The 26,924-nt window shown below is 53.6% G+C and overlaps 9 protein-coding genes across 9 annotated transcripts; 6 read left to right on the top strand and 3 right to left on the bottom strand.

Moving 5' to 3' along the window:
- Positions 1 to 2,328: 2,328 nt before the first annotated feature.
- On the top strand, positions 2,329 to 3,770 carry ACO1O0_002452 (origin of replication complex subunit 5 family protein; the record flags this gene model as incomplete). The annotated part of the gene is made up of 2 exons (XM_083191921.1): positions 2,329 to 2,787; positions 2,844 to 3,770. 2 exons carry the CDS (start codon positions 2,329 to 2,331, stop codon positions 3,768 to 3,770), a joined length of 1,386 nt encoding a protein of 461 aa, XP_083053135.1.
- A 414-nt stretch (positions 3,771 to 4,184) lies between these two features.
- On the bottom strand, positions 4,185 to 5,851 carry ACO1O0_002451 (triose-phosphate transporter family-domain-containing protein; the record flags this gene model as incomplete). Its single annotated transcript, XM_083191920.1, has 2 exons — positions 4,185 to 5,471; positions 5,546 to 5,851. 2 exons carry the CDS (start codon positions 5,849 to 5,851, stop codon positions 4,185 to 4,187), a joined length of 1,593 nt encoding a protein of 530 aa, XP_083053134.1.
- Positions 5,852 to 6,821: 970 nt separating this feature from the next.
- On the top strand, positions 6,822 to 8,673 carry ACO1O0_002450 (U2 snRNP complex subunit CUS1; the record flags this gene model as incomplete). Its single annotated transcript, XM_083191919.1, has 2 exons — positions 6,822 to 6,899; positions 6,955 to 8,673. 2 exons carry the CDS (start codon positions 6,822 to 6,824, stop codon positions 8,671 to 8,673), a joined length of 1,797 nt encoding a protein of 598 aa, XP_083053133.1.
- A 667-nt stretch (positions 8,674 to 9,340) lies between these two features.
- ACO1O0_002449 (uncharacterized protein) lies at positions 9,341 to 11,537 on the bottom strand (the record flags this gene model as incomplete). The annotated part of the gene is made up of 2 exons (XM_083191918.1): positions 9,341 to 9,421; positions 9,489 to 11,537. 2 exons carry the CDS (start codon positions 11,535 to 11,537, stop codon positions 9,341 to 9,343), a joined length of 2,130 nt encoding a protein of 709 aa, XP_083053132.1.
- A 1,196-nt stretch (positions 11,538 to 12,733) lies between these two features.
- On the top strand, positions 12,734 to 14,929 carry ACO1O0_002448 (uncharacterized protein; the record flags this gene model as incomplete). The annotated part of the gene is made up of 1 exon (XM_083191917.1): positions 12,734 to 14,929. The coding sequence occupies one exon, from the start codon at positions 12,734 to 12,736 to the stop codon at positions 14,927 to 14,929; it is 2,196 nt and encodes a 731-aa protein (XP_083053131.1).
- Positions 14,930 to 15,547: 618 nt separating this feature from the next.
- On the bottom strand, positions 15,548 to 15,835 carry ACO1O0_002447 (uncharacterized protein; the record flags this gene model as incomplete). The annotated part of the gene is made up of 1 exon (XM_083191916.1): positions 15,548 to 15,835. The coding sequence occupies one exon, from the start codon at positions 15,833 to 15,835 to the stop codon at positions 15,548 to 15,550; it is 288 nt and encodes a 95-aa protein (XP_083053130.1).
- Positions 15,836 to 18,105: 2,270 nt separating this feature from the next.
- On the top strand, positions 18,106 to 18,934 carry ACO1O0_002446 (uncharacterized protein; the record flags this gene model as incomplete). Its single annotated transcript, XM_083191915.1, has 2 exons — positions 18,106 to 18,114; positions 18,164 to 18,934. The coding sequence occupies 2 exons, from the start codon at positions 18,106 to 18,108 to the stop codon at positions 18,932 to 18,934; spliced, it is 780 nt and encodes a 259-aa protein (XP_083053129.1).
- Positions 18,935 to 22,671: 3,737 nt separating this feature from the next.
- Positions 22,672 to 25,216, top strand: ACO1O0_002445 (ankyrin repeat domain-containing protein; the record flags this gene model as incomplete). The annotated part of the gene is made up of 3 exons (XM_083191914.1): positions 22,672 to 22,894; positions 23,557 to 23,635; positions 23,695 to 25,216. 3 exons carry the CDS (start codon positions 22,672 to 22,674, stop codon positions 25,214 to 25,216), a joined length of 1,824 nt encoding a protein of 607 aa, XP_083053128.1.
- Positions 25,217 to 25,748: 532 nt separating this feature from the next.
- Positions 25,749 to 26,924, top strand: ACO1O0_002444 (ankyrin repeat domain-containing protein; the record flags this gene model as incomplete). The annotated part of the gene is made up of 1 exon (XM_083191913.1): positions 25,749 to 26,924. One exon carries the CDS (start codon positions 25,749 to 25,751, stop codon positions 26,922 to 26,924), a length of 1,176 nt encoding a protein of 391 aa, XP_083053127.1.

Below are 26,924 nucleotides of genomic sequence, written 5' to 3'. Positions count from 1 at the left end.
GGCGTGACTGCGTCAAAAATCAATTTGAGATACTAGGTAGTCCTAGGGCACGCCAAAACTCCCCACGTATCTCCAATCATTACCTAGGTACGGATCCATTAAACATATAAGCCTGGAACAGGCTCTACAGTCAGTAGCAGGTCCTGTAGTGAGTGGCAGGCCATAGCCCTGATACCGCATAAACCCTAACCCTGATCCTCTCCGAGCCTGCGCTGACGACTACCGTCACTTCTCACCAGGCATGCATGTCCTTATAAATCATGATATATGTATGCTAGGCAAATTATTATACTATTGTGAGCATATAATAATACCTGGCTAGATAGTATATGCGAATATTAGGCCACCTACCCCTAATATGTCCCTATCACCTTGACTCCCCATATTGATTTTCGACGCAGTCACGTCCATCATCCCCCGTGGTCGAATTATATCAGATTACTCGATATATGTTGCGCTTAACACCGTCCTTCAATCCCTCAGTTGAACCATTCTCATATTCAACTCCCGCAGCGCCGCCGTCTCCAGACATCGGATGTCTTCTAGTTGTGCCCGCAGCTCCTCATCGAGCTACGCGACCATCTTGCCCCTGCTCCCCAACAGCTAGCCTCGCGCGTTGTTCAATGGTGACTTTGATTCTGCGTCGGGTTTTCCTTGCTCCTCTTGACCTTCTTACTTGGCTACGATATCTATTGCGCATGTGCGTCAGACAACGCGAGCCGTGCCGGTCTAGCAAACGTCGGCCTTATCGTCGCGACACTACCTAGGTGGCGTACACAAAAATTGTGTTTCATTTCCATGTTCCACGCTACCATTATGTTTTATGCGGAGGAGAGATTATTTTCATGTGTGCTCAGCGAGGTGAAGGTTTTGTTATTGTGTCACCATGAGTCCATGGCTGACGACGAGGACTGGATATTGCTCATCAAAAGGCCGAATGCACCTATTATATACATAGAGGCATATATATAAATATTCGAAATACGCGCGACTATGCATACGAATATGCACACGCATATATATATATTGATTTTCACCATCTATGTCCATCTATACATATCTACCGCGAGCACTTAGGCGCCAGTTGCATCTGGGAGTGTCCGACTTGTCGTGACCTAGATCTCAGCAGGGTCATCTTCTTCGTCGGATGAGTTGCCTGGCGGTACCCTTCTTTTCGGAAATCCTTCTAGGCGTTTTCTCCTCACTGGTCTTTGATTTCCTTCTAGAGGGTGACATAGTTTTCGACAGTAGTCCTTGTTCTTGTCACTGTCGTTGTCGTTATCTCTGGCGTATGTCCTGTAGGAGTTTCTGCAAAGCTGATATGTGTCGGGGGGAACGAAGGGCAAGTAGCGAAAATTGAGGAGACAGTGGTCAAAATTCTCAGAGGCGCATGATCGAATTTGTGAAGTTCAGGTAGGAGAATGCGTGGAAGACACTTGGGATGTATAAAGGTCTCGCTTCTTCGCTACAGCTTACCTGGATGCTCACCCATCATCAGTTTCTTTTAAGTACGGGGGTCTGTTTTCAGGATCCCTCGCATCTAGAGACTTCAAGAATTTTCAAGATAGTCGTACCAGACAGTCAACGATTAGATTTTGTAGTTCAGATGAGTCCAAGGCCGTGATGCGCACGTTGCGTTTTATGGCCTACTTACCCTGCAGGATCAATTGTTAACGTATCTGAATTTAAGCAGATGCTTAAGTGGTTTTGCTTTGGTCTTGCGGCCGGATTGATACATTTTTGAAATATGTTTAATGGTTTAGAGATATTCTGAACCTAGTCAAGGCAGTTGGGAGGATAAGCAATGGTTTATGAGGTAGCATTAGATGTGTTTCCATTCACTTTTTATTGCTATACGAGACATGTATTTGAGAGTGTACTAAATCTCACAGCGTGCCCCTATCTCGGCAGTTCAAGTCTTACTAAATTCTAAATCCTGCACTTTAAAGTCATGGTAGAATATTTCTGAGCTTGATCTGCAAGTGATGATGACTTTTTTTGCCTCTAGATGCTCATCTTGAGACATGAATTGATGTCGGGTGGGACTACGGATACACGAATGAAGTAGTAGACGATGTCGGCCGTACTTTTCCCGCGTGACGTCGCCAGAATTTCGAGGGCGCGTCTGTCGCGTCTCCCACCACATTCTTCCATCACCAAATCTGGGTCCTGTCCCCATTCACACCCTCTGCGGCGCCATCATCGCTCATCTGGCTGGAAAGATGACCGATTCTCTTTTTCAGCTCCCAGACGAGCTCATTCTTGCTCCCGTATTGCAGACATTTCCCTGCCGTGAGCGCCAAATCAGGTCCTTGGCGACCCTGCTCCATGTTCGTCCAGCTCCAACCCGCCAACAGAGAACCAATTAACTCCATGATCGCTAACGAGCCACCGACGTTACAGCCCAACGCAGCGCCCTGCCGTAACCTCACCCTCCACGGCGTCGAAGCTACGGGGAAGACCGCCGTCGCCAGCTCCCTCCTCTACCATCTCTCCATCAATGTCTCTAATGTCCGCTATGCCGTCGTCAACGCTGCGCAGTGCATCACGGCTCGTCACTTGTTCGAGACCGTAGTCGCCGCCGTCGCCGAGGCCCTCGAGTGGCCCCAGGAAGACGTGGCAAAACGCTGCGAGACCTTGGCTCAGCTGGATGTCGAGCTGTGTCGAATGCTCAAATACCCCAATCGCCCTAGTCGCTTCAGTTTCATTCTCGTGCTGGACGCCATAGACAGAGCCAGAGATGCGCCGCCAACTCTGATGCCCGGCCTGGCAAGACTCTCCGAGATTGTACACCCCCCCTAGTTGCAACCTCCCACCGAAACCTCGGCAGCTAACATAGACAGATTCCTTGCCTCACCACCGTCCTCATTGTCACCGCACCGCCCGCGCACCATCTCCGCGCACCCTCCTCCCCAACCCTCCACTTCCCGCCCTACACCAAGCCCGACTTCATCCGCATCCTCTCCCTCTCGCCCCCGACAAACCCCATCCGCAACGCCACCCTCCAGGAGATGACCGACCTCTGGCCCCGATTCTGCGCCGCCGTCCACGACGCCCTCGTCCGCTCCGCCGCGCGATCCCTCCCCGCCTTCCGCCGGGCCTGCGAGGCCCTCTGGCCACACTTCATCGCCCCCATCGAGAGGGGCGTCCACGAGCCTAAAGAGTTCTCCAAGCTACTCGTCGCAGCCCGCTCTCACTTCCAGGACGAGTCAGTCCTCAACCCCAGTATCATATCCATCCGCCCTACCACCGCCACCGCCAACCCACCACCGCCACAATCGGCCGTCTCGAAGCCCTCCACAGACCTCTCCACCCTTCTCCCCCGCATGGCGCGCATCCTCCTCCTGTGCGCCTACCTGGCCTCGCACAACGCGCCCCGCCACGACCTCACACTCTTCTCAACGCACCACCAGGGGCCACGTCGCCGCCGCCGCGGGGGGTCTGTCGCGTCGGGCAGGCAGCACCGAAAGATTGCGCGCAAGCTCCTGGGCGCGCATGCGTTTGTCCTAGAGCGCATGCTGGCCATCTTTGCGGCCGTCAGGGGTGAGTGGACCGAGGAAGGTGCGCGGATGGGGGGACAGAGAGTGCTAGATGCAGATATTGGGATGGCCATGGCTACACTGGCGAGCTTGAGATTGTTGAATAGGGTTGGTGTTGGGGGAGATGTCATGGACCGTGGTGGTAAATGGAGGATCAATGTCGGGTGGGAGGTAGTTAGGGGTGTGGGGAGGAGTATCGGCGTTGAAGTTGAGGACTGGCTAATAGAATAGATATGAGATCTTGTTCACGCATAAAAAATAATCGCACAGTGTAGAGGTTCAACGACATTGATCATTGGGTGGTGTAATTGTACACGGCCATGTAACATCTTCTGGAACAGGTTGAAGCGCAAGTAACCTTCCATGCATTTCAACGTTTTTTCAACGTCATGTCAAAAGTGAGCCCAAAGCTTCTATCCTCCGCCTAAAATGTACGAAGAGACACACCTAGAAAAGGTAACCAGCCGCCTCCTCTTAACGCCGTAAGAGTTTGAAAACACCCAAAAGTCCTATTCCGTCATGCTAGTGAAACAAATCCCAGCCCTCCTGGGGATAATCAACCCAGTCTAAGTGTATGGTATTCAAGCCGTCATGCAATTGTATGTGCAGAAAGAAGGGAAACGCCAGAAAGCTTTTCGACGAAGCTTATGCCACACCGACGACCCGATCACCTGATCTCCAAGTGTCTTCTTGTTTCGTCCCAGGGGCTAACCAGCTAGTGTTGCTGGAGGCTCTACCACGGCCCCGGGTCGTCGCCTCGTCGTTCTTCTTCGGGTCGTCGGAAGCTGACATTGGTGTCAAGTACCCGTCATTGTACGGGTGAGCACTTGACCCTGCAGCTGCCGGAGTGCCATGGCGGCTGCCGGGGCGGGGCGTGCTGGTGTTGAGTGGGAGTAGGGGCGCAGGTGTGGCTGTCTGCGCCATCATCCGCACCTTGCGATCGGCCTTGTTGCTTTCGCTCGTGCGATCATACAGGTACAGTCCAATAAATGTCAACGCGATCCCGACAGCTTGCACGGGCGTCGTCGGATTCCTGAACCAGAGGATAGCCATGACAATGACAAAGACGCGTTTGATCAAGCTCGCCACTGAGTAGGTGACAGGGGACACCATGGATAGGAGAACAAAGGCAAGAATATTTTGGGCAAAATGGAAGACGCCGTTGAACACGAACTCTATCGTCAAACGGCCGTGGTCCATTGACTTTGGACTCTCAACCAGGTCGATAGCCCCGTCGGAGAGAAAGTCGCCCAAAAGTGTGAAACCTTCACTCCATAACCAAATTGGCAGAGTGAGGACAAAGGCCATCCCAGATGAGTAGCAGAGCAGGTTTAGCTTGTCAAGCTTCTTGGATTGTACGCTAACACCCTCCTGCTCAGCTTTGGCCGCCTCGTTAAACAACTTCTTGGAGAAGATGTTCTGGGTGACAAAGATAATGGTTGCCAGAAGAGCCTCGACAATACCCAGAAACTCGCCGCCGATGCCACGCTTCCCAGAGCAGGCCAGCATCACGCCCATAGTCAAAGGGATCAGCGAGAAATAGGTAGCCGTGGGATACCGAATATCGTAGACGACTCTGTATGCGAACACAGTAAAGAGAGGCGATAACCCCTTGATGGTGTGGACCAGCGACACCGGGATCTTGGCTGTCGCCGTTGAGCTAAGCAGGTGGCCGCCGATCTGGAAAGCTGCCAGCGGCAGAGTCGTCATGATCACATCCCTGGTAGGTGCCCGGATAGGATACTTGAGCGCGGTGACCTTGGTTCGCAGGACGGGGAATATAACGGCTAGTCTGGCGAGAGTGATGCAGAGGCTCGACACGAATGCGAATTGCACGAGGGTAAGCGTCGCGGGCTTATCGAAGGCGTTGAGGATAGATTTGGACGAGGTATTGGTCAGGGCCGACGACGTATACCACAGCAAGCACAGCACCTACGTCGTACAAAATTAGCACTGAGTTCAAAGTATAGCGATGAAAAGGTCACGGCCAAAGGAAGAAGACTCACGATGAGTTTCGGGGAGACTGGAGCGCGCAGGGCGTCGGCAATCTCGTGGGCATTCTGGCTCATGCTGCCGTTCCGTGTGCGTGCGCGAAAGGCATCTGCGAGACTCTTCTGGCGATTGTGACGGCCAATGCTTGAGTTCCCAGATGGTGACCACCCCGAGGTACTGTTATCTCTCTTAGGGACGGGGAGCCAGCGATCGGATGGCTGGTGGTTTGGGGCACCACCGTTGAGATGCGAACTTCCTGGCGATGTGGCAGCGCCATTGGTAACCGTTGGGGTATCGACAAGGTCGGGGAATTTCTCCATGGCGACAAAGGGGCGCCGACAATCGGCTACGGTGTCGCCTCGCTCTACTAATGGTGGTCGAGTTGATCGCTGAAAGGGGGACTGTCGAGGTCGAGAGATAGCTTAGATTAGCTAGGGTCAACGGAGGGGCGACGTGGTTCGAAACGAGTGACAGAAGATGGGTGACGAAATGAGTGCTAGAAGAGAAAGAGACGAAGCAGCCAGGCGAGCAGATCAATCTATCTGACGGAGTAGCATGGCGCAGGAGAGGAGACTGGGGCTTGGATGGGCGGGCTGTTGCAGATCGTCTTGCGGCGCCATCGACCGTCAACAAGTCGCAACTAAGTTGGGTGTCCAGAAATGTTGGCAGAGGCAGTCGCGTGGTGAGATGGTTGGATCAATGGCGGCCGGCAGTGGGGAGGCTCAGGCGGCTTGGTGGGGGTCACTTCAGGGATGACGCGCTCTGGACTCCTGGAGTTCAGGACCTTGCCTTCTGTCAGTGCGACAGTGCCTCCCTTCCGCTTGCAGCAGCATTCAAGCCACTGGACGTTCTGCGCCTTAGGCGGAAGGTGCCGGCCGGCGGCGGTTCCAGGCCTGACCTACTCCGTAGCTGGTTAGGTCTAGTCCAGAAGTCGGAGTGCTGGGGGCGCTGGCCGTTAGCCGCACTTTTGCCGAGAGACGCGCACCGTCGCTTGCCGCGCCAGCAACCGTTTCGTAGTTAAGCGACAAACGGTGGCCAGTGGAGGCGAGGCTGGCGCAAGGATCAACTCCACCTCGAAATCTTAGCTCGGCGCGCTTGATCGCCATCTCGGTCTAGTCGAACCCAAGCTTTCTCCTCGTGCCCCATCTGCTCCTGCGGAATGCGAGACCCCAAAAGAACTGTCCTCGCCATCGTCGGTCTCTACATGGTCTTCCAGCTCGTTACACAGAAGTCGAACCCGTCATCATTTTCGAATAGGTTGACGAGCAGCCAGCCCACCCCGAACTCACCATGGCGGCCACAAAGATGACCAAGAACCAGATGAGGAGGGCGAAGAAGAAGGAGCAGAAGAAGGCCTCCAAGGAAGAGGTGCGTCCCCCTCTCTAACGCGCTGAGGCAGCGCATCGCTGACTGTTTGGTGCAGGGTGTCAACAACTCCGAGATTACAGAGCAGAATGGAGATGATCCCGCGCAGTCCGACGGGGACCTTAAAGTCAAGAAGGAACCCGAGACGCAGGATAAGCCGCGTGCGGACGAGCTGATTAATGACGAATTCGACGAGGATCCCGCTTTCGCCATCTACAAGGACATTTTTAACAAGTTCGGTGCCAACGTTGATGAGGACGAGGTGGCAAAGGAAGCCAACGCCGGCAATCAAGGCAGCGTGTTCTTCGACGACGACGACCAGATCCCAGATGAAGATGAGGAGGAAGGTGGCCAGCCGAAACTATCCAAGAAGAAACGGAAGCAGCTGACCAAACTGTCTGTTGCTGAGCTGAAGGCGCTTGTCCGGTTCCCTGAAGTTGTCGAGTGGCAGGACATCTCATCGACCGATCCCCGCTTGCTTGTCCAGATCAAGGCCCAGCGTAATGTTGTGCCTGTCCCCTCACACTGGTCCCTTAAGCGCGAGTACCTCTCATCGAAACGCGGTATTGAGAAACCGCCGTTTCGCCTACCCAACTTCATCGCCGAGACTGGTATCACCGAGATGCGTGACGCCGTTCTGGAGAAACAGGCCGAGCAGTCGCTCAAGCAGAAGCAGCGCGAACGCGTCGCGCCCAAGATGGGCAAACTGGATATAGACTACCAAAAGCTCTACGACGCGTTCTTCCGCTTCCAGACCAAACCTGAGCTGACGCGCTTTGGCGAGGTCTACTACGAGGGCAAGGAGAGCGAGGTGGATTATCAGCACTTCCGTCCAGGCGACCTAAGCGAAGCCACGAAGGAGGCCCTGGGAATGCCGCCTGGAGCACCACCGCCCTGGCTCATCAACCAGCAACGCATCGGCACACCGCCCTCGTACCCGACACTGAAGATCCCTGGTCTCAACGCGCCTCCACCCCCTGGCGGCTCCTGGGGCTTCCATCCTGGTGGCTGGGGCAAGCCGCCTGTGGACGAGTACAACCGACCACTATACGGCGGCGACGTCTTTGGAATCACAGGACCCAACGGCGCCCAACAGCAACAGCAAGCCCAGCCCGCTCAGCCCCAGTTGGCAGAACCAGTGGAACGGAACCTCTGGGGCGAGCTGCAACCACGCGAAGAGGAATCGGAGGAAGAGGAAGAGTCAGAAGAGGAGGATGAGGATGAGGAGGAAGAAGAGCCCGGGGCCGGCGGACTCGAGACGCCAAGCGGACTCGAAACACCGGGAGGCTACGCAAGTACTGTCAATGAGTATGGCCAAGGTGTTGAGACTTCCATCGCTGGCGAGATGGATCTCCGAAAGGAACGTCGCGGCCACGAGACGGAAGAGTCCTCCGCACCTCGCTCCGCCTACACCGTCCTTCCTGAGCGGCAGGTCCGCGCCGAGGGCTTCTTCGGTAGCGACCGCGCCTACGACCTCCCCACATCCTCATCGTCAGGCGCCCGACCGCCTGTCCTGGGCGCCGGCAACGACGAGCGCAAGCGCAAGAAGCCCGGCGATGTGGACGTTGCGCTGGACCCCGACTCTCTGCAGTCGCATGGCGGCATCAACCGCGACGACGTGCGGCGCAAGTTTGAGGAGGGCCGGCGCGAGGAGGGCGTGGGGGCCAAGTGGGCGTACGATGATGACCTGAGTGAGATGATTGCCCAGGAGAGCCGCAAGCGACAGCGGACGGAGCGGGAGAAGGGGGAGAAGAAGGAGAGCAAGTACAAATTTTAAAAGTGGAATGCTGGGCTGATGATGGTTGCGATTGGCGTTTAAGGCTAGGTACTAGGTAATGGTGGTGAGTAAGGATGGCCCAAATGCCACCTAGAATGTATTATCAGGTTCATTCAGCAACATTACCCTCGTTGGAACAGTTCCCTAACTCCAATTGGCATTGTACTTGTGGCATACTTGCATGGTCAATCATTAGTGCGAATGTTTCCTCTAGCCACGGGTATACTTATTTGTTTGTAATAATGTGTTATGTATGAAACAGCCTCCAACCCCCAAGACTGAACTCCCATATTCATATTCGAACCGCGTCGGTCAGTCAACGATATCGGTGCAATGTAGACGAGCAAGAGCCAGTTTGGATATGCAATTCTTTCTTTTCGTATTTCGCCTTTACTTGATAGGTAGATAGATGCCCCAATGTGCCCGAGGACGCGGCTAAAACCGTTTCCTCATCATGCCTCTCCACCTTTGCTTCCACTGGGCATGAAGTCCCCGGGCGGGCTTGATCACACGGTTTGGAGCTGACATCTGTGAGCTTCTAGGCCCCAGAACAAATTCCAAAAAGTCGGCTTCGTTTGTTTGTTGCCTCTGCATCCGCCTGTTTTCCTCCGTCACTGATATGGGGGCCTTTTCCTACGAGGACCCCGTCGCAGCACCGGCGGCAGTGCTACATGGGCCGCACAACCACGCAGACTTGGCACTCCGGGTAGCTGGTGCCTGGGGCACGCATAAAGAGTGGAATAAACGTCTGCAACAATCCTGATATTTGTTAAACCAACGGATCCAAGAACACCAACGAGGCAGATCGAACTCACTTTATTAGAGCACACAAGCCCTTGAGGGCCCGGCAGAACTGGCAGACCACATTTTCCGCAACCGCTCGCGCTCTTGCGGATGGGAGGGGTCTTTGATGATGGCTCCGGCCCTAGGCGGCCAGTGCTAGCGCCTGATTCTTCCTCATCCGGGCTGGTTCTCTGCAGTTTGCGTCTCTTGGTTCTTTCACTTTCAATGTGCTCCATCGCTTCTTGGACATGCTCGTCCTGTATGAGATCTGAAACCAGCAGGTAGCTCTCGTGCACGGAGAACTCGACCATGCGGTGCTTCGCCTCGATCAGCCACCCAGCCTTCTGCTCGACAAAATCCAGCCAAGCGCGCGGGAAATATGCTCTCGCACTGATGTCATGTTTGCGCATGATATCATCAAACTCCTTCATGTACTCGAGTTCCGCGGGTGTCACGTTGTCAATATCGTTGAGACTCTGGCGATGCTTATGGTGGAACCACTGCGTCTCGACAACGGGGTCCGGCACCTCTTGGCCCGTCTTGAGGACCTGCTTGCTCACGGGATGATAGAAAGTATGTGGCGTCTCGGGAATTATAATCTTCCTTCGGGGTGACACTACTTTCGTTGCAACGGTAGGCCGTGAGGGCCTCTTCCTCGGGGACTTGGCGGCAATTCTCGCGAAGTCAATCTTGGCTTCTCGCGACGTCACAAAGTCGTCTTTCGTATCCGGGTCCAAGCGTGCACTCCGCCAAGCATCATCTCCCGTTATAAATGTCCCCAAGTTGAATGTTTTGAGCGCTGGTTTGATTCCAAAAGTTTTAGAGGGTGTTGTAGGCGGATCCAGGTGACGCGTAACTTGAAACTGTGGCCCTTGACTCGTGGTTTCTGTTAGTTTGAAATCATAGTCCGGGTGAGTGTTCTGTAAATGGAGTTGAAGGTGTTGGAGCGATTGGTGAAAGATGCCGCAGCTCACACAGCGAAATCCATCTAGGGAAACTGGCTGATCGGGTGGTAAGAAATACTTAACACGCCCCTCGCCCTCGCCAACTTGGAGGGATTGATTTGGTTTGCGTGGTTTTCGTTTTCTCCCATGGGCCTTGTCACTGAGTGCTTTGAGATTATAGGTTTTCTCCCCTCCTCTTGTTCTGAGTGATCGTGACGGCGTGAGTTCGCCATTCGTTACGCCGTCCATATCATGGCAGTCATCAAGCATTTCTTCCACATGGCCGTTCATCTTGGCCTCATTGGGACCAACGCCGTTCATGGAGTGTCTGGAACCATACTCTAGCCGCTTCATAGTCATATGTCCCGATGTCCACTGGAGATCAACGTCCATTTCGTAATCGGTCGACGACTCTGCCAGGCCGGCCCTCGCCGTCAGGATTAAGGGGGCTTTGAGGCGTCCAAAAAGATCGTCAAAGCTGCTAGAGAAGACCCAGTGGCGCGTGGACGTATCCAAGAGCCACTGCGGAAGATGTTCCAGATCGCGGCGATCGAGCGGGGGCCAACTTGTTCCATTAGGGGATGCTATTTCGATAGATAGCCTGTAGGCATCGGCGAGATCGTTGGCCGCGTCATCCAGCTTGTCGACCAATAGGCTGTCTCGAGGGACGTAGAAAGGACGGGACAGCTCGACTCTGGCAACGCGATATGGGCCAGTTGAGTTCTTGAAAGTGACCATTGTGCACGCCTGGCTCTCACAGTGAAGAACTCGAGGGTGCCCCGAAGTCACATCGGATATGGTGATCCTGCAGTTGGCTCTGGTGGTTGCGTCAGGTGACACAATGATCGGGCCCGAACCAAGGTTGGTCTTTTTCGAGTTCATATGGTGGCACCGGAGGACTTCGATGCGCAGCATAGGGGCTAAGTCCGACGACTTGGGGGGCACGATGAGTTTGTCCACGTCGTCGGGCGTAGAGAGGCGCCGACGCTTCCTCGGACGCTCGCCATTTCCAGTTACACGGAGGTTGCTGTCCTGGCGGACTAGAACAGGTGATCCAAATGCTCCATTGAGGACATTGACGGCGCGGGCAATGTTTCGCTTCAGAAAGGGGAGCTGGCGAGGGCTCTCCGGGGTCATTATGGCGACTTCAACGCTGGTGTCGATGAGAAACGGATGGTGTTGGAAGTGATACCGAGCCGCAGCCTATGAGGGGGGCGGTGTTGCGTATTGTCAAAATCAGCGCCTTAGATGCATGAGATCAACGTGCAACACATTGTCCGGTCCAACGGCTTGTGTGAGCCAAGTGTGTAGGCAGGGAGCAGCATGAATTCCTGACGCTGGTCGGAGGCAAACGCGTCGTCGCTGCCCGTCGGTAGCCAAGTTTGCTGATGTCTCTTGATGCCGGAGTTTGCGTCTCGAGTAAAAGTCCAGCTGCAAACTGAGACCAGGAAGCAACAGGGGCCTGTCAAGCCAGGGGAAGGATCAACAGATGAGTGTCAACAACAAATGTCAGCGAGGGTGAAAGACGCGCATCAATTAGCGCCATAGATCAAGGCAATAGATTGGGCCAAAAACACAGGGGATCGGGAAGCCCAGGATTGACGCCAAAACGAACGCGCCCAGGGTGGTGAAACTGGCGAGCGGCCTAGGTCGTCGTCGATGAAGCGAGGTGAAGCGATCGTCGAGTGGAAGCGAGTGAGTCGGTCGTGCTGGTCTGGGAGATTGTCGGATTGAGCTCGTGAGGCCCAGTTCGGTCTAGCGCTTCAGAGCCACAGCAACAGGTGGCTTAGCAGCGCAATAGCTCGGTTGTCCAGGTTCGGTACCAATTTGAATGGCTATGACTGGCCAAATACCCCCCCTGCAATTCGGCAACCCTCAGCCTTGCATGTCCCGCGCACGTACTCCGTACTCCGTACAGGTACTAGTTAAATATACCCACCCTCACGATTCTTTGCGACGCCATTATTATCCGTACAGTCAGTCACCTCAACTTCACATCATATCACCCCACCTCACATCACCTTCTCCGCACAGTCCTTCCCTCCTGCTGAAATGCAGCGACAGTGAACTTACTGTCAGGACGACTGTCTGTACACCTTCAAACCCCTTTACAGCAAGCGGTTGCCTTTGTTTCCTGGTGGTGCCCTTATTGGGGCCGTCGTCCGCATGCGACACCGGATACAGTTTGCGCCTCCGTGAGTAGTTCACCCACACCTCAGTCTCCTCCATCCCCGCCCACAAGGCTTGGTAAGATGGCATATCTGGTCTGTTCTCCGAGTTTTTAGACTGATAGATCGCCGCCCTCTCCACAGGCAGGCACCGTCGCAAACATCATGGCTCGCACCCGCACTGGCGGCGGCATCTCCGCTCCAGCTCGAGCCTCCGGTCAGCGCCCTCAGAGAGCTTCTCTCGCACGCCGCTCGAAGCCCAAATCCCTCTATGTCGACGACTCAGATGATGTGACCGACTCCCCCGATGCCGACAGCTCAGACCTTTCCCTTCAGTCCGACGACGACCCCACCGATGACGATGTAGATAGTGGTATTGATCGTGCCATTGACGACCTCGAAATTCAGCCTCTGCGTCGCAATGCTCCCAAAGCAACAACACATGCCTCTCGCAGGCGCCAAGCAAGTCGGAAGAATGTCAAGAAGTCCACACCCAACCAGTCCAAATCGACGCCTAGAGGAGCCAAGCGCCGACGTCCCCGGACTGACACCTCGAACCGAACCCCCACAAAGAGGGCCAAGATCACGTCAAAGCGCTCCTCACCAACACCGGACCCAGGTATTATACCGAACTGGCGTGATCCTGCAATCCCATATTCGGCCTGGGTCGACATATTCTACTACGCCGCGATTTCTGGAGGTACCCTGGATACCAACTGGCTCCTGCATGCCGCCACCACATGCAAGGCTTTTGCTGAGCCTGCTCTGACGGCTCTATATCAGTGTCCATCTCCCGGTACTACTAGCAAGGCTAAAAAGCTTGCGACGCTCCTTGAACAACCATCGTCGGGCACGCTCTTCAACTACCGTGCCAAGATCGAGTCCATGTATATCAACATTGACAATTTCCCTCTTGGCCGCCTATCCCAAGTCATTCGTCCTCTGTGTCGGCTGAAAGAGCTCGTCATTTTCTCCCCCCTTGACCAACCTCCATATCGCGACTTGGATAAGACAATACGGTGGCGTTATCCGGAAGAGCTGTTTCATGCCCTAAGTGCTCCACTGGATACTGCGACAGGAGAAAATCATCCCATCATCCTCAAAAGTTGGGAGTGGAGCAGCCGTCTGTTGGGTGCGCATGTCGCCAACGAAAGTGCCATCTCTGCCATCCACCAGCTACCATCGTTTGCCCACCTCACAAAGCTCAGCTTCACCAACTTCCAGGTCCCATCCCTCCACAAGCCTGAGGCAAAGGATGAGGCCGGTGCTCTGGAAATATACGAGGACGACGGGAGAGTAATTGAAGCCATCGCTGGCTCCATCTCGCAGCTGGATTCGCTGAGGCACTTAGTTTTCGAGTCCTCAACTGTCATGAACGACCGCCTCCTGCCCCTTCTACCCACCAATCTCATGCATCTAGAGCTGATAAACTGTTGGGAAGTCAGGTCAGAAGACCTGTCCCAATTTCTCCACACCCACGGGCGCAATATGACCTCGCTCACATTACTCCATAACCAGAGCTTGGATCTTGCATTCTTGACCGACTTGGCCGAAACGTGTCCTGGCCTCCGCGAACTCCACATGAACCTGTCCTACTACCGTCACCACGCTTCTGTCTCCGACGCAGACCCCATGTATGATCAAGCGTTGCTACCAGACCAACTCCCACTTTGGCCATCGAGCCTTCGCGTCATCGAAATTGAGCACGTTCGCCAATGGTCGGCTGAAGCAGCCGAGATGTTCCTCCAGTCCCTCGTTGACAGTGCGCCGAATCTACCCAATTTACGCCTGCTGGCCATCAAAACCATGCTCAACATACCGTGGCAAAGGCGCGCCGAACTACGACGCGTCTGGGTCGAGAAGCTCGACCATGTGTTCCTTCGCCGCTGGGAACCTCCCAACCCCGTCACGACACTACGGCCGCAAGAGACAAGTGCCGACACATCCGTGGCTTCACCGACAAAAAAACGCAAGCAAGCGCAGCCCAGTCCCCCATCGCGCCGCAGCGGCAGAATCGCAGCGCATGCCTCTGACTCGGATCGGCACTCCTCGCGAGGGCTACGGCGCAGCAACAGACCACTCTACCGCGACCCCGATACAGACGAGGATGAGGCCGACTTTTCCGAATCAGAGCATGCAGCGAGCGACGATGGCGACGACGGGAAGGAATCCAGGGAGGATGCGGAGCCGCAGCTCCCCGTGCAGGGTATGTGCGAAACTGTCAGCATCATGTTTGACAACCAGAAAGTGCGCGAGCTGCAGTATGGCATGGAGGACTTCAACGACGACGAAGACGAGTCCTCGGGGGATGAGTGGAACAGGGACGAAGAGGAGGAGGACGACCACGTCTTTGTGTGGTGAGGCCGATGAACCCCCAACCCCACTTTCACATCAGAGCATCAAATGGGGGTTCGATGCCATCTAAAACAATGAATTTATCATGAAAGACGTAATGACCTGGCTTTCTGAGGAACTAATACCACTGGCTCTACCTAAAGGGGGAGGGAGGGGGCGTTTGGGAGTGGGAATGGGAATTAAAACACTGTTGGGCTCGCGCCTATTTATGAAGGACCGAGTACCTACTATTAGCTGCCACTGATAAGAAACTATGAATCTTTTAGATTAGCAGGCTCAAATCGGATGTACACCGAGAACAAATGGTGAAGACGGAGATAGTGACCAGCGATATCGAGCTGGTTTGCAACCTCTAGGCCCTCCAGATGTGTAACCGCTCGGCTTAAATGGATGAAAACATGCCGAGTACATTTCCACTCCTTGAACATGTGAATTATACCACAGTTGCCTCATTGAGGTGAATTTGATAGGGTGAGGTATAGGGTATCTATCATTGACCCGACAATCCCTGGACACGATTCTACAAAATGGCACCATGCCAATCCCTCCAACGCCATCATTACCCCCCGTCCAATGCTTGAGAATACAAACCCTTTAACACCTATGATCACTAGTGTCATTTTACTAAAAAGCTGCACCACCCATGCCCTCGCCGGCTAGGTTCTTCATACTCTTCTCGCTTAGGTCGCTGCGCATCTCCCACGCGCGCGACTCGCGTCCGAGCCTGTCCCACATGTACAAGCTTTTTCGGAGACGCTCCTGCTTAATGCGCAGTTCCTCCCGCAATTTCTCCTCCTCGTCGCGAAGCTTTCGATAATGTGGTTCGAGATCCTTGGATACACCCAAAGTGAGGGGCGTCATGGACGGGTCTAGCTTGCCGCCAGGAATGATGGGGGGCATAGTTGCGAGCATACTGTGAGCGAGGCTCTGTCGGGGTCCGCCGCCGGCACCGGCGGCGGGTCCGGTGGGTGGATTGAACGGGCGGCCTTGGGTCGGAGTTGATGAAGATGGCGCGTTTGGTGTCGCTCGAGGCCCAGTGGGAATGCTGGACGGACCACTTGGAGTAGATGGCGACGGAGACGGACCTCCCATGTGCCTAGACGGAGCCTGGTTCCAAGCTCCTCTCCCACCGCGGGTCGGATATGCGGCGCCTCGGCCTGTAGGAACGTACCCTCTAGGACCAGATGGCACGTTAGACGGGCTGGTGACTTCGGAGCGTGACGGGCCGCCGGGGGTTGGGGGGTGTTTGGATCCGTGAGGAACGGGTGACGAGTTCGAGTAGCTGCGACTGGCCGCGGGACCGGTGGGAGGGGCTCTGAGAGCCGCAGGACCACGAGGGGGGGATCTCGGAGCAGCGACGTGTTCACTGAGCGTAGAGCGGGAGGCTTCTCTCGACAGGCCTGGCCGAGCCATTCCTCCATGGGCCGGTGACTGGTCTCTTGATGGAAGCGGAGAACGTGCTCGGATAGACCCTGGACGGGGTGAGACTCTTTGTGACGCTGGTTGCGAGTTCATTGTCGAGGGAATCATGACTGGATCTCGGGGCGGTGATCGACGGTATGGCTGGTATCTTTCGCCGCGGCGACTAGGTGAGCGAGATGGTCGGTATGAGCCACCGCGCGAGGCTGCCGGAGGCGTTCCACGATCAACTGGACTCCTATCGCGTCGATCTCGATTGAATGGGGACCTTGATCGTCTCCTGCAACATGTCAGAATTAAATCACGGGATCAGGCCGGAACAAACTCACCTATCGTCACGCCGGTCGTCGCGTCGATCAAAGTCTCTATCCCGTTCACGCCAATCACGATCACGATCTACATCGCGGTCCCTAGCCCGTTCACGATCCAGGTCTCTATCCCGTTCACGGTCCCAATCACGCCGAGGTGGAGATCGAGGTCGCTCGAACCGGTCACCACGACCTGGTGATATTCTGCGGGGAGTGCCCCTCCTCGACAGACTACGTCTTGGAGGAGATCGCCTCGGAGGGGATCTTGTTCGGTCGCGTCTCCGGGGGCTTTCCCGGCCTCGAGAGCGCTCGCGTCGATACGTATCAGCCCTCACTGGGCCTGGGCCTCTGCTCTGCGAGCGACGACGCGGTGCATATCGTCCAGGCACGTAGCTGTCAGACCCCGAAACGACAGGGCTGCGGGGACGGGGGCTTCGAGGTCGGGATCTGTCCCTATCGCGCGCTGGACTCCGTGGCCGTCTCGGCGGCGATCGGTCTCGTTCTCCTCCTCCTCCTCCTCGCGGGGTGGGCCGCCAGGACTCTCCGGCGCCGTACCTAACGACTTCGCCGTCGTTGAACCTTTGGCACATCAGCATCTGGCTTTCGACCCCAGGATTGCTTACTTGTGACCTACCTCCGTCCACGATCTCGCTCCATAGTAAGTTTTGGTATCTCTCCACAAGCCGCGTGGCGGCTCCTAGAAAGTGGGATGGCGAATTTATTGGGTTCAAAAGCGATCGACCCAACTTCGCGCCATGCCTATCTTCACTAGGAGTCGCAAAATGTAGCGGTCTTTTGGCTTATCCGATCTCCGAACGTTGCGATAAGATAAGGATTCTACTGTGCGCATACAGTGTTAAAACGCGCGTTGCGCCTTTCTGGAGACTAGACTTTGGAGGCAATGCATTAAGATACCAAAGTACTTGACTTCAAAAAGGAGTAGGTTCAGACACTTGCGCCCGATTCAGTGCCCCGACTAAGGCTACCTGTATCTTGTTTCGACACGTTCATCTATATATATGGACATGACATTTGTGGACTGTGCTATTAGATACGACCATACCCTGTGGAAAATACGGGATCCTGTCTAGTTCTTTCTTCTACTCAAGAGTTGCCGCTTCCCAGGCCACTTCCATCTGAGATCGGGGATTGAGTCTTCGTTTGCAGAGGCACTTGGACTACAGTAAAGACATGGTTGTTGTTTTCATTGGAGAAGGGGTCACATGGTCGATGGGAATGCTGACCACACCCAGCTGCTCGTGCATGAATTGTCTTGGAACTTTCATGTAGGACAAGCCTTGCTGAGAGGGAGAGTGTTGGGTAAAGAGGGGATATCCAGCTTTGGGTTCCCGCTAGACTTGGTGCGGGGGATGAGGCTGGAAATGGCTTTGAAAAAGGAGACCTTCGCTCGTCTCCGCAGCTTGGCCAGACCAGGGCTTCAGATAAGTTATAACCATGAGCAACGTGCGATATCCCACTTTCTTGCTTGCCCCAAACTGGACGTTCCGTCCAGTTTGGGAAAATTGCCATCGGCAATGTCATCGTCGACTCTCTCAAACCTGATCGGGCCATCGTTAAACCAGACCCCGAAAGTCCCTTTCCGACGGAGACAGCGACGGAAAAGAACTGGCAGCTCTCCGTCGAGACTGTGCGACATTTCAGCCTTACCATTTGGGCCATCTTCCTCCAGAAGATCAGCATCAAATTTGGGGCAACCCAAAGGCATGTCAAGGACGGACAGTTCAGCATGCAGTCGCTACATACAGTGTCGTTGAAAGACGACCCGTCGGACGAATACATAGAGGTGCTTTGCAAGAATGCCACAGTCAGGGAGTATATGCGACTCGATAGCCCTCTATGCAAGCCAGTTTATATTGTGACGGGCCTAAAGATTGCCGAAGGGTTCAGGATGGCTGGGACGGATAAACATTCAGCAGGTCTCATGGGCGACGTAGCGCCAGAATCATCTCTCGGGGCGGGCGCTAATGTATCATCGTCGACATGCATTTTTGACCAATTTGAGTCGGTCAATGATATCATCTTTGCCTATCAGCTGATGATGATCAAGCCGAAGGGATGGTCTAAGAAAAAGAAGATTGAGAGAAGTGATTTCCGGAACCACGCTCTTCTGAGTGATGGCAACGATGAAGCCGAAGAGAAGGTTGAGGCTGAGAGAGGGGTACTAGAACCTGAGGATGTGAGGGACTCAAAGGGAGTTGTGAAGCTGACGGAGTTGAAGGTTGATGGGCTTCAGGGAGTAAACGTCATATATAAGGAAGCTTGAGCATCTCATGGTCCATTGGGACATGGCTATTTTCTGTGTATTTAAGGTATTTTAAGTTTTCAACATTGAACTTATGCTTATTGCGCAAAACACTACGTACAAAAAGCTAGCCGATGCCTTCATGTATCCCACTTTAGGAAGTTTTTGTGTTGGCAAAGGTGATATTATATGTTATCTTGGTAGTCGTGTTAATGCATGGCCAATCGAATAGACCTTTCGCATCAAATCATCAACCTCAAACAACTGCCAGGGGGCCAGGTATCTTCTAGTGGATGGACCTTGGTCCTCGGTCATCACGCTGAACACCGACAGCATCCCTTTCCGAGTCCGAATGAGCCTCTGGAAGTCCTCATTGTCCAACAAAGTCTCCTTCTGGCAGCTCACAAACCAGATGATCATGGCGGCAATAGCCGCCACGATTGGTGTAGCAACAGAACAGCCCGATCTGACAAGCTGGCCACATGTCCAGTCGCATGGCACATTCTCGCTGATTGTTCCGTAAAGCATGGCCCCTTGGTTCTCTGACCATGTGTCCGGATTATATCTTGGAATGAAGGAGCCATCATGGCTTGTTCCACGCACGGATATGACCGACTCGCACCGGGCAGGGAACATCTCCTTCTCGTTCCGTCCTTGGTTGTTGGCAGCAGCAAAGAAGAGGATTTCGCCCCCTTTTACCTTCTCAGCATCTGCAATTGCTTCTTCTATACATGACGCTGACTGGACAAAGCCAAAGGACAGCGACACAATATCGACATTCCAGGTCTGCACCGCATGACGAATTGCCTATTTCACGTCAGTCGGCGGCAACAATCAGTGTTGAGGTCTACTTGCCCTTGCAATACGGTCTTGAGCGACCCCCAAGTCCTCCCCATTTTTGGCTACGCGAACAATAAATATCTCGGCGTCGGGGGGAAGCAGTCTGAGCAATAGAGTGAGCATTGCAGTGCCGTGCCTCCCTGGGTCTTCATCGACCGCTTCGTCTGATTCTTCCACGCAATCGAGCCAGTGACCATCTAGCCGTTCAATGTGGTCACTGCCGGGCCCATAAAAGTACTCATGATTGATATCACAGCCTGTGTCGAGCACGGCGACCCTGATGGATGGGACATTTGCCTGTTTGAGACTTTCTAGTCCTTGATTCACCAGGCTAAAGTTGTCTATCCACGAGGAGCTGTCCTTGATCTAGTTGAAGAAGTTAGTTGAGGCAATTTGCTCATTATAGAATCAAATTCACCGTACGCTGCTGGAGAAGGCTAGAAGATTGGACTCAGCTAAAGGTGGTAGTGGCGACGCTATCCTTCTGGATCCAATGGAGACATTGTATCGACTTCTATTCCTCAATGGACCTTGCAATTGGTTACTGATACCTAAGGGACCGTTGAGATCGACTTCGCTCTTAACGAAGCTCGTAAGAACCGACGATGTTTGCCTAGGTCGATTCGAGACTAAGGGAGCGGGCGATTCCTTTGACTGATAACAGGCCTTAAGACAGCTTTTGAGAGGCATGACAATGTTCCAATACATCTTCTCTCGCAATGTTTGGTCATCTAGCTGGTATGACGAGTAAAGATCGAGGCAGTTCGAGATGATGTCCAAACACGGCTTTTCGACGAACCACTCTTGAGAGTCGCCGTATTCGCGGTTTAGCGCGTTGAAGAGAGATAGGCTTGGGTCATCTTCATCTTCATCTTCCTTATCATCCTCTTGAACTTCAACTTTCCTGCCAAATAACAGCTGGCAGAGAAGCACTCCGAAGTCGAGAACAAATCGACTGGTATTCAACGAATCCCCCCATTGACCATCTAAGGGGTTATCCCCCAGATTCCGAACGATATACGGCTGGGTACGCAGACCCTCACCGACTCCTTCAGGGGCTGTTTGTGCAATACGGATGTTCTCGGCACTCCATTGATCTTTTAAGAGCGGGCTTCCTGAGAGATGAAGCAAAGATTGAGCAATGGCCACGGCGAGTTCAAGTCTGTCCTTCCTCAAGAACTTGATTTTCAAGTGATCTTGTCTCGTGCTGAGGAGCTTTTCCAATGTTAGATCCGGAGGGTTGACGTTTCCCATCAAGCGGTCCTTGGTGGGGCCAGCTGCGCACTTCCAACTGCCGTCAGTCTGTACGTAGACGCGGAGGGGTCTCCTGGATCTTTGTTCTCTTCGTAATTTTGAGCAGATGTCCTCATTTGGCAATTGGGGTTCTATAGATGCATTGGGTGGAATTTTGCTAGTCCAGTATACTTGATGCCACTTCTTGGATGCCTTATTGGTCCCATTCTTGATGCAAAGGGACACAACCATATCGATTTCCGGCTGATCAAACCCATTTAGGTGAATAAGGGCAGAATGAGCCGCCTGGTAAGGCTCATGGTTCTCGGTCAATAGCCCAATTAGGATCTTGGCGGTATCCTGTATGACTCGGGCTTTTTGAATTTCAGCCAGGGCCATACGATCGCTTGAGTCATCCTCTAGCTGATCTTGTTGTTGGAAGATTTGCGGCATCTCGGACTCAGCCTCGGTCATGACAGAGCGATATATGCTTCTCATAGTCCGGTTAAATGCCTTTGCCGACCGAATCGTCTTACGATAATGGTCCGCTTCTTCCCCGTAGGATATCATCATCAAGGTCGCATGGGGACAGTGGCTAAATGACTCCAAGGCATGGGTCGAATCGTAGCCAAGTATCTGGTCTTTTAGAGCATTTAGCCTAGGGAATCCCGTGGACTTATCCTGTGTATTGTTAATTCTGAATACGTGTACACAGTGGTTTTCTATACGCAGTATCGCGAGATAGGAAGTAGAAAACCCATGTTGGAAAGTACGTACGGAAAGGACGTTTGGATTCATAACAACAAGATCGTTTAAGAAATCTAGGACGTCCACCAGCGCTTCAGAAGCTTCGGCAATCTCACCATCGATGAGATCGTACTCCGCATGTGTCTCGGTCAATACTTGCTGCATTCCGAGAATCTCGAATCTCAAGGTAGTTATCCCGTTCACGTGCTTGAGGGCCTCTTGTTTCCTGCTAGCCGTTGGTGCCGTACTTGGTAGCTGTGGCAGCGCGTCTATGAAGGCGGGCAGGACAGCATGGAATAGCTGCAGATTCCCTGCATCTTTTTCGATAAGCTTGACCATGGCAATTAAGAATCCCAATTAAGAATCCATGTGAGCACAGAGAGAAGATTGAAGATAAGGTCATTCATGTGAGCCTGAAAGAAATCGGGCGGGGAAATACGAGTACATGTATTAAAGCAGGTCAGAGCCTCGTTCATGTTACCTACTTGCACCACGTATGGGCACCACACTCAACCCTCGCCTCTGGCAGGGCACGGGACACGAGCGGGGAAATAGATCTATTGAAGCGGGTCAGAGCCTCGTTCATGTTACACCATGTATGGGTGCCACCCTCAACCGTCAACTCTGGCAGGACACGGGACACGGGTGGCTAAATAGGTGTGATAAAACAAGCCAGAGCCTCGTTCACGTTACACTATGCATGGGCGCCACCCTCAACTATCGCCTCTAGTAGTCCACGGGACACGGGCGGGGTAGTGAGACAAATACCACTTGTGAGGCAGGTCGCTTAAAACTCCTCAGATACACAATACTCCATTTATAGAGTTGCGGTCCGAACAGAGTGCGGAGTTTTATAAACCTACCTGTCCCACCGACCTTGAGACGACATGAGTCAAGATACGGATCGAGACGTGAGTCTGACAATTTACGATGGGGCAATGCTATGCTCGGACCTGTTCGACCAGATTCTGGAACCAACGGGCAATGGGAGCCAATGGTTACTCGCCGAAGAGCTGCGCGGACGATTCGGTCTTTGGGCAGCATATGTTGGTGTCTATGCAGCAAAAAGGGCATCTTTAGATGCCCGGTTGGACGGTCACAAGAAGATCAAATCTATGGTGCTTGAACTAGTTGAGATGGTCGAGAAGAATCTACGCTGGGGTAATTACTTCCTCCCCTTCAACCCTGTTATGACTGATCAAATTCTTAATATGCTGCAGAACTGAGTGCCGAGTCCAAAGGAACCAGCGAGACGAAGATTTCTACAGATTCTTTAAATGAAGATACTTTCATGGATGTTGGTCTCAACGCCGCTGGGTCTGCGATTGATAGACTACTCATTCTCGCAGTGGCAATACGACGCTCAGCGCGGCGCAATCATACACTGCGTCAAGGGCCTAAAGATCAGCAAGCAGAGTTTCACTGCTATTTGGTTGTCAAGGCAAGGTACCCTAATGCAAGAAAAAGCCTCCATAACCAACTTGGGGCGTCTGTATATGTACGGGGTACATCCTTGCTCTACTTGAAGACGCACAACGAGAAGCTGGCCTTGAGGAGGGACGACCAAAGGGGTATTCAAGACGCCACAGATGAAGACTCAGCGCCGGAGAACAACAGTCAAAAGCCAAATAATTGGGTTGACCGCCCAACTGCCGATAAAAAGCCAAGGGTGTCGGGTCCTGAGACACGTGCGTCCGATTTCTCCTCTACGGTGTATTACCGGGCTCCAAGGACAAACAACAAGCCGTCCAGATCCATAAGGAGCAGAGGTCGGACAGTTCATGATGGTCAAGGCGACAATTTCTATTACCCCCCGATACCAGAAAATGACAAGAAATACCAACGGTGCAACTTGTGTGCCGATCCACTAGAACCGGCAAACTTGACACAAAAGAGTTGGGAGTATGTTTTGCCGTTTCCCCTTTAGGTATCCTGCGAACTTGGGCTAACAAATGCTACAGGGCTCACGTTGATCAGGACTTGGAGCCTTACGTCTGTATCTCAGAGGAATGTAGAGAGCCACCTCGTTACTTTGCCCGAAGCCGAGACTGGTTGGATCATATGCAGACACGACATACTATGACTTGGGCGGAGAAAATCCACACTGAGATGTGGTATTGCGACATCTGTCATGGCGAACCTCAAGAGTTTGACGAAAAGGAGTCGTTTGTAGCCCATCTGAAGACTACTCACGGAAATCAGCTCACGAAATCCAAGCTTGATGGGCGAGCCAGACGCAACAAAAGAGTTGCAACGAGAGAGCCCTTTACCTGTCCTCTCTGCGATTGCGTCCCGGATGGCCTAGAGTCGCGTACCCAAGAACAGCTATGGCACCACATCGCCGCGCATCTCAAGTCCCTCGCATTTCTTTCCCTCCCATACGTGGACGACAATGTGGAGGGCAAAGACAGCATAGCGGAACAGTCGGCGTCCGATGATAGTGACGATGCTAGCATCTCCCGAGACTCGCTTCACAATCGGGATCTTAAGTCGTTTGATGATATCCCAGAAACCGAGGTCCTCGAGAACGGTGTGCGAATTGTTGATGGGCAAGAACTTGCTAGAGAACCATCTCTGCTACCCGAACCACAAGATTGGACACTCCTGCCATCGAATATCCCGCAACCTGATCTCGAGCTGTTGGGAAGGAAGCTTCAAGGCCCGGATAACCTCGGCCAGACGCTATCATGGGCCGCCGAGAGCGGGGATGAGGCTACCGTCCGGCAGCTGCTCAAGAAGGGCGCCGATGTCGATAAGAAGGATAGGTATAATGATAAGACGCCGCTATTGCTAGCCGCTGCAAACGGTCACGAGGCCACGGTCCAGCTGCTGCTCGAGAAGGGCGCTGATGTTGAGATGGAGGTTGCCCCTCTTGGTCAGACGTCGCTATGGCTAGCCGCCACGAATGGCCACGAAGGCGTCGTCCAGCGACTTCTCGAGAAGGGCGCCGACGTCAAGGCGAGGCATAGGCATACCGGCCGGACGCCTCTGCTGCGGGCCGCTGAGAACGGGCACGGTGCCATCATCAAACGATTGCTCGAGAAAGGTGCTGACGACCAGATGAGGGACGGGGATTCTGGCGGCCAGACGGTACTAGCAGTAGCCGCCAGGCACGGGCACGAAGCTATCGTCCAGTGGCTGCTCAACAAGGGCGCCGATATCGAGATAAGGGATAGGTACGGCTGGACGCCGCTAGCGTGGGCTACTAGGAACGGGCACGAGGCTGTCGTCCAGCTGCTAATCGAGAGCGGCGCCGATATCCAGTCTAGAGATAGATCCGACCGGACTCCGCTATCGTGGGCTGCTAGGAACGGGCATGAGGCTGTCACCCGGCTGCTAATCGAGAGCGGTGCCGATATCGAATCCAATGATGACTTCGACAGGACTCCGCTATCGTGGGCTGCTAGGAACGGGCATGAGGCTGTCGCCCAGCTGCTGATCGAGAACGGTGCCAATACGTGCATCCGGCGCGGCAGCGTGTGAAGCGAGAACGATTTCGATTTCTAGTCTGGGGATGATTATGGCTGCTTTTATCACAGTGCGCATAAAGTACTAGAATGCGAGCAACACTGCCTTTATGAACGGACAGTTACCAGCTTACCAGGGCCACCACACAAATCTGTTTGACTGAAGGTGCACTCAATTGCGAACACTGCCAGGTACCTAGCTTTCCTAGGTGCTTTCCCCCACAGCCCCCTCGTCTCTTAGGTACTACGGAGTAGTACGTAGGTAAGCTAGTAAGCATCGGTGTGCAATTTGCCAATCTCATTGACATGATGTTATTGGACAACGCACCATCCCCTGCAAAGCAAATGCAAGAGGATGAGTTGGCCTGATAATATATTACAGTCGTGCCTGGACAGCATGCAATCGCTTCGACGATGCTTTATTAACCCATTCCGCCTCGGCAGTTCGCGAGTCCAGCAGGGGAGTTATCTAAGCTACCACGAATAGTCAGCACCGAGTTTCACGCACCAACGACCGGGCACTCTTTTGTGGTCTTGGGCTGTGAGATATGGAGTCGGAGGCGGCACCAACTACGAGTACCATATTATCGCAGGAACCACCGACGGCTCAGGACTTGCTGGAGGCTGCCAATTCGCGCGACAGTGGTCGATTAACTCTGTTACTGGACCGTTTCGATGCCGATATTGACGTCAAGAGTCGTGGCCACACCGCTCTACATCTGGCTGCCCGCCAGGGTGATACTGCGGCAGCGGAGACTCTCCTGGATCACGGTGCCGACATTGAAGCCCGGACTCCATATCAAAGGAGGCCGTTGCATTTAGCAGTAAAAGGTGGCAACGCCGAGCTAGTAGGATCTCTGCTGAGACGCGGTGCAGTTCCTGATGCGGCGGCGAGGGGCTTGACACCGTTGCACGATGCAGTCCATCGGGGTAATATCGAGGTAGCTCGTCTGCTTCTCGACCATGGGGCCGATGTGAACCCAACGACGGATAATTTCAGAGATCCTCTGTTCCTTTCCGTGGAGATCAAGAAGCCAGACATTATAAAGTTGCTGCTTGAGCGCGGTGCTGATCCCGACTCGTTCTTTACAGAAGACCCCCCAACCTCACTACATCTGGCTGCAGACAACGGTGACGTGGAAGCAATCCAAGCATTGTTGGATGGAGGAGCACTGGTCGACCCAAGGGATTTTGACGGCGCTACACCTCTGTTTCGAGCCGTTGGCCTGGGTCACTTTGAAGCTGCAAAACTCCTCTTGCAGCGAGGTGCCAACTCCCGCACGTGGAGGCTGGACGGCATCTCTGTTTTCGACTTGGCGGAGGGCCACAGCAAACTTCTAGAGCTTCTCCAAGGAGAAACCGTGCTTCAGGGGCCACGCATTCGAATGGCAGACCAGGACCCCGAAGACCAATCTGAGGAGCCATTCACGACTCTCAGACCCTTACCACCACCACCAGAGAATGACAGAGACAAGGTCGTTGCATGCCAAGGATTCGAGGCCATTGTCGTTGATTTCTTCACTAGCGGTGAGCATGAGCAGATGATCCCCAAGACAGCATCCATCTACGAGCTTCTATATAGTCATGGGCCGGAAGCATTCAGACGCAAGCTGGGAGAAAAGAAATCCGACTTTACATGGTATCATCTACCAGCCAACAATGTATGGGATCTTACCCTTTTGCCTAGTTTTCTCTACTATAATATCAAACTAATTCCTCAATAG

Source organism: Amphichorda felina, assembly GCF_050947745.1.
Source record: "Amphichorda felina strain 45539 chromosome Unknown scaffold_2, whole genome shotgun sequence".
NCBI lineage: Eukaryota > Fungi > Ascomycota > Sordariomycetes > Hypocreales > Bionectriaceae > Amphichorda > Amphichorda felina.
Note: the sequence above shows the minus strand (reverse complement) of the source record. Positions and strands in the feature narration are given on the sequence as shown.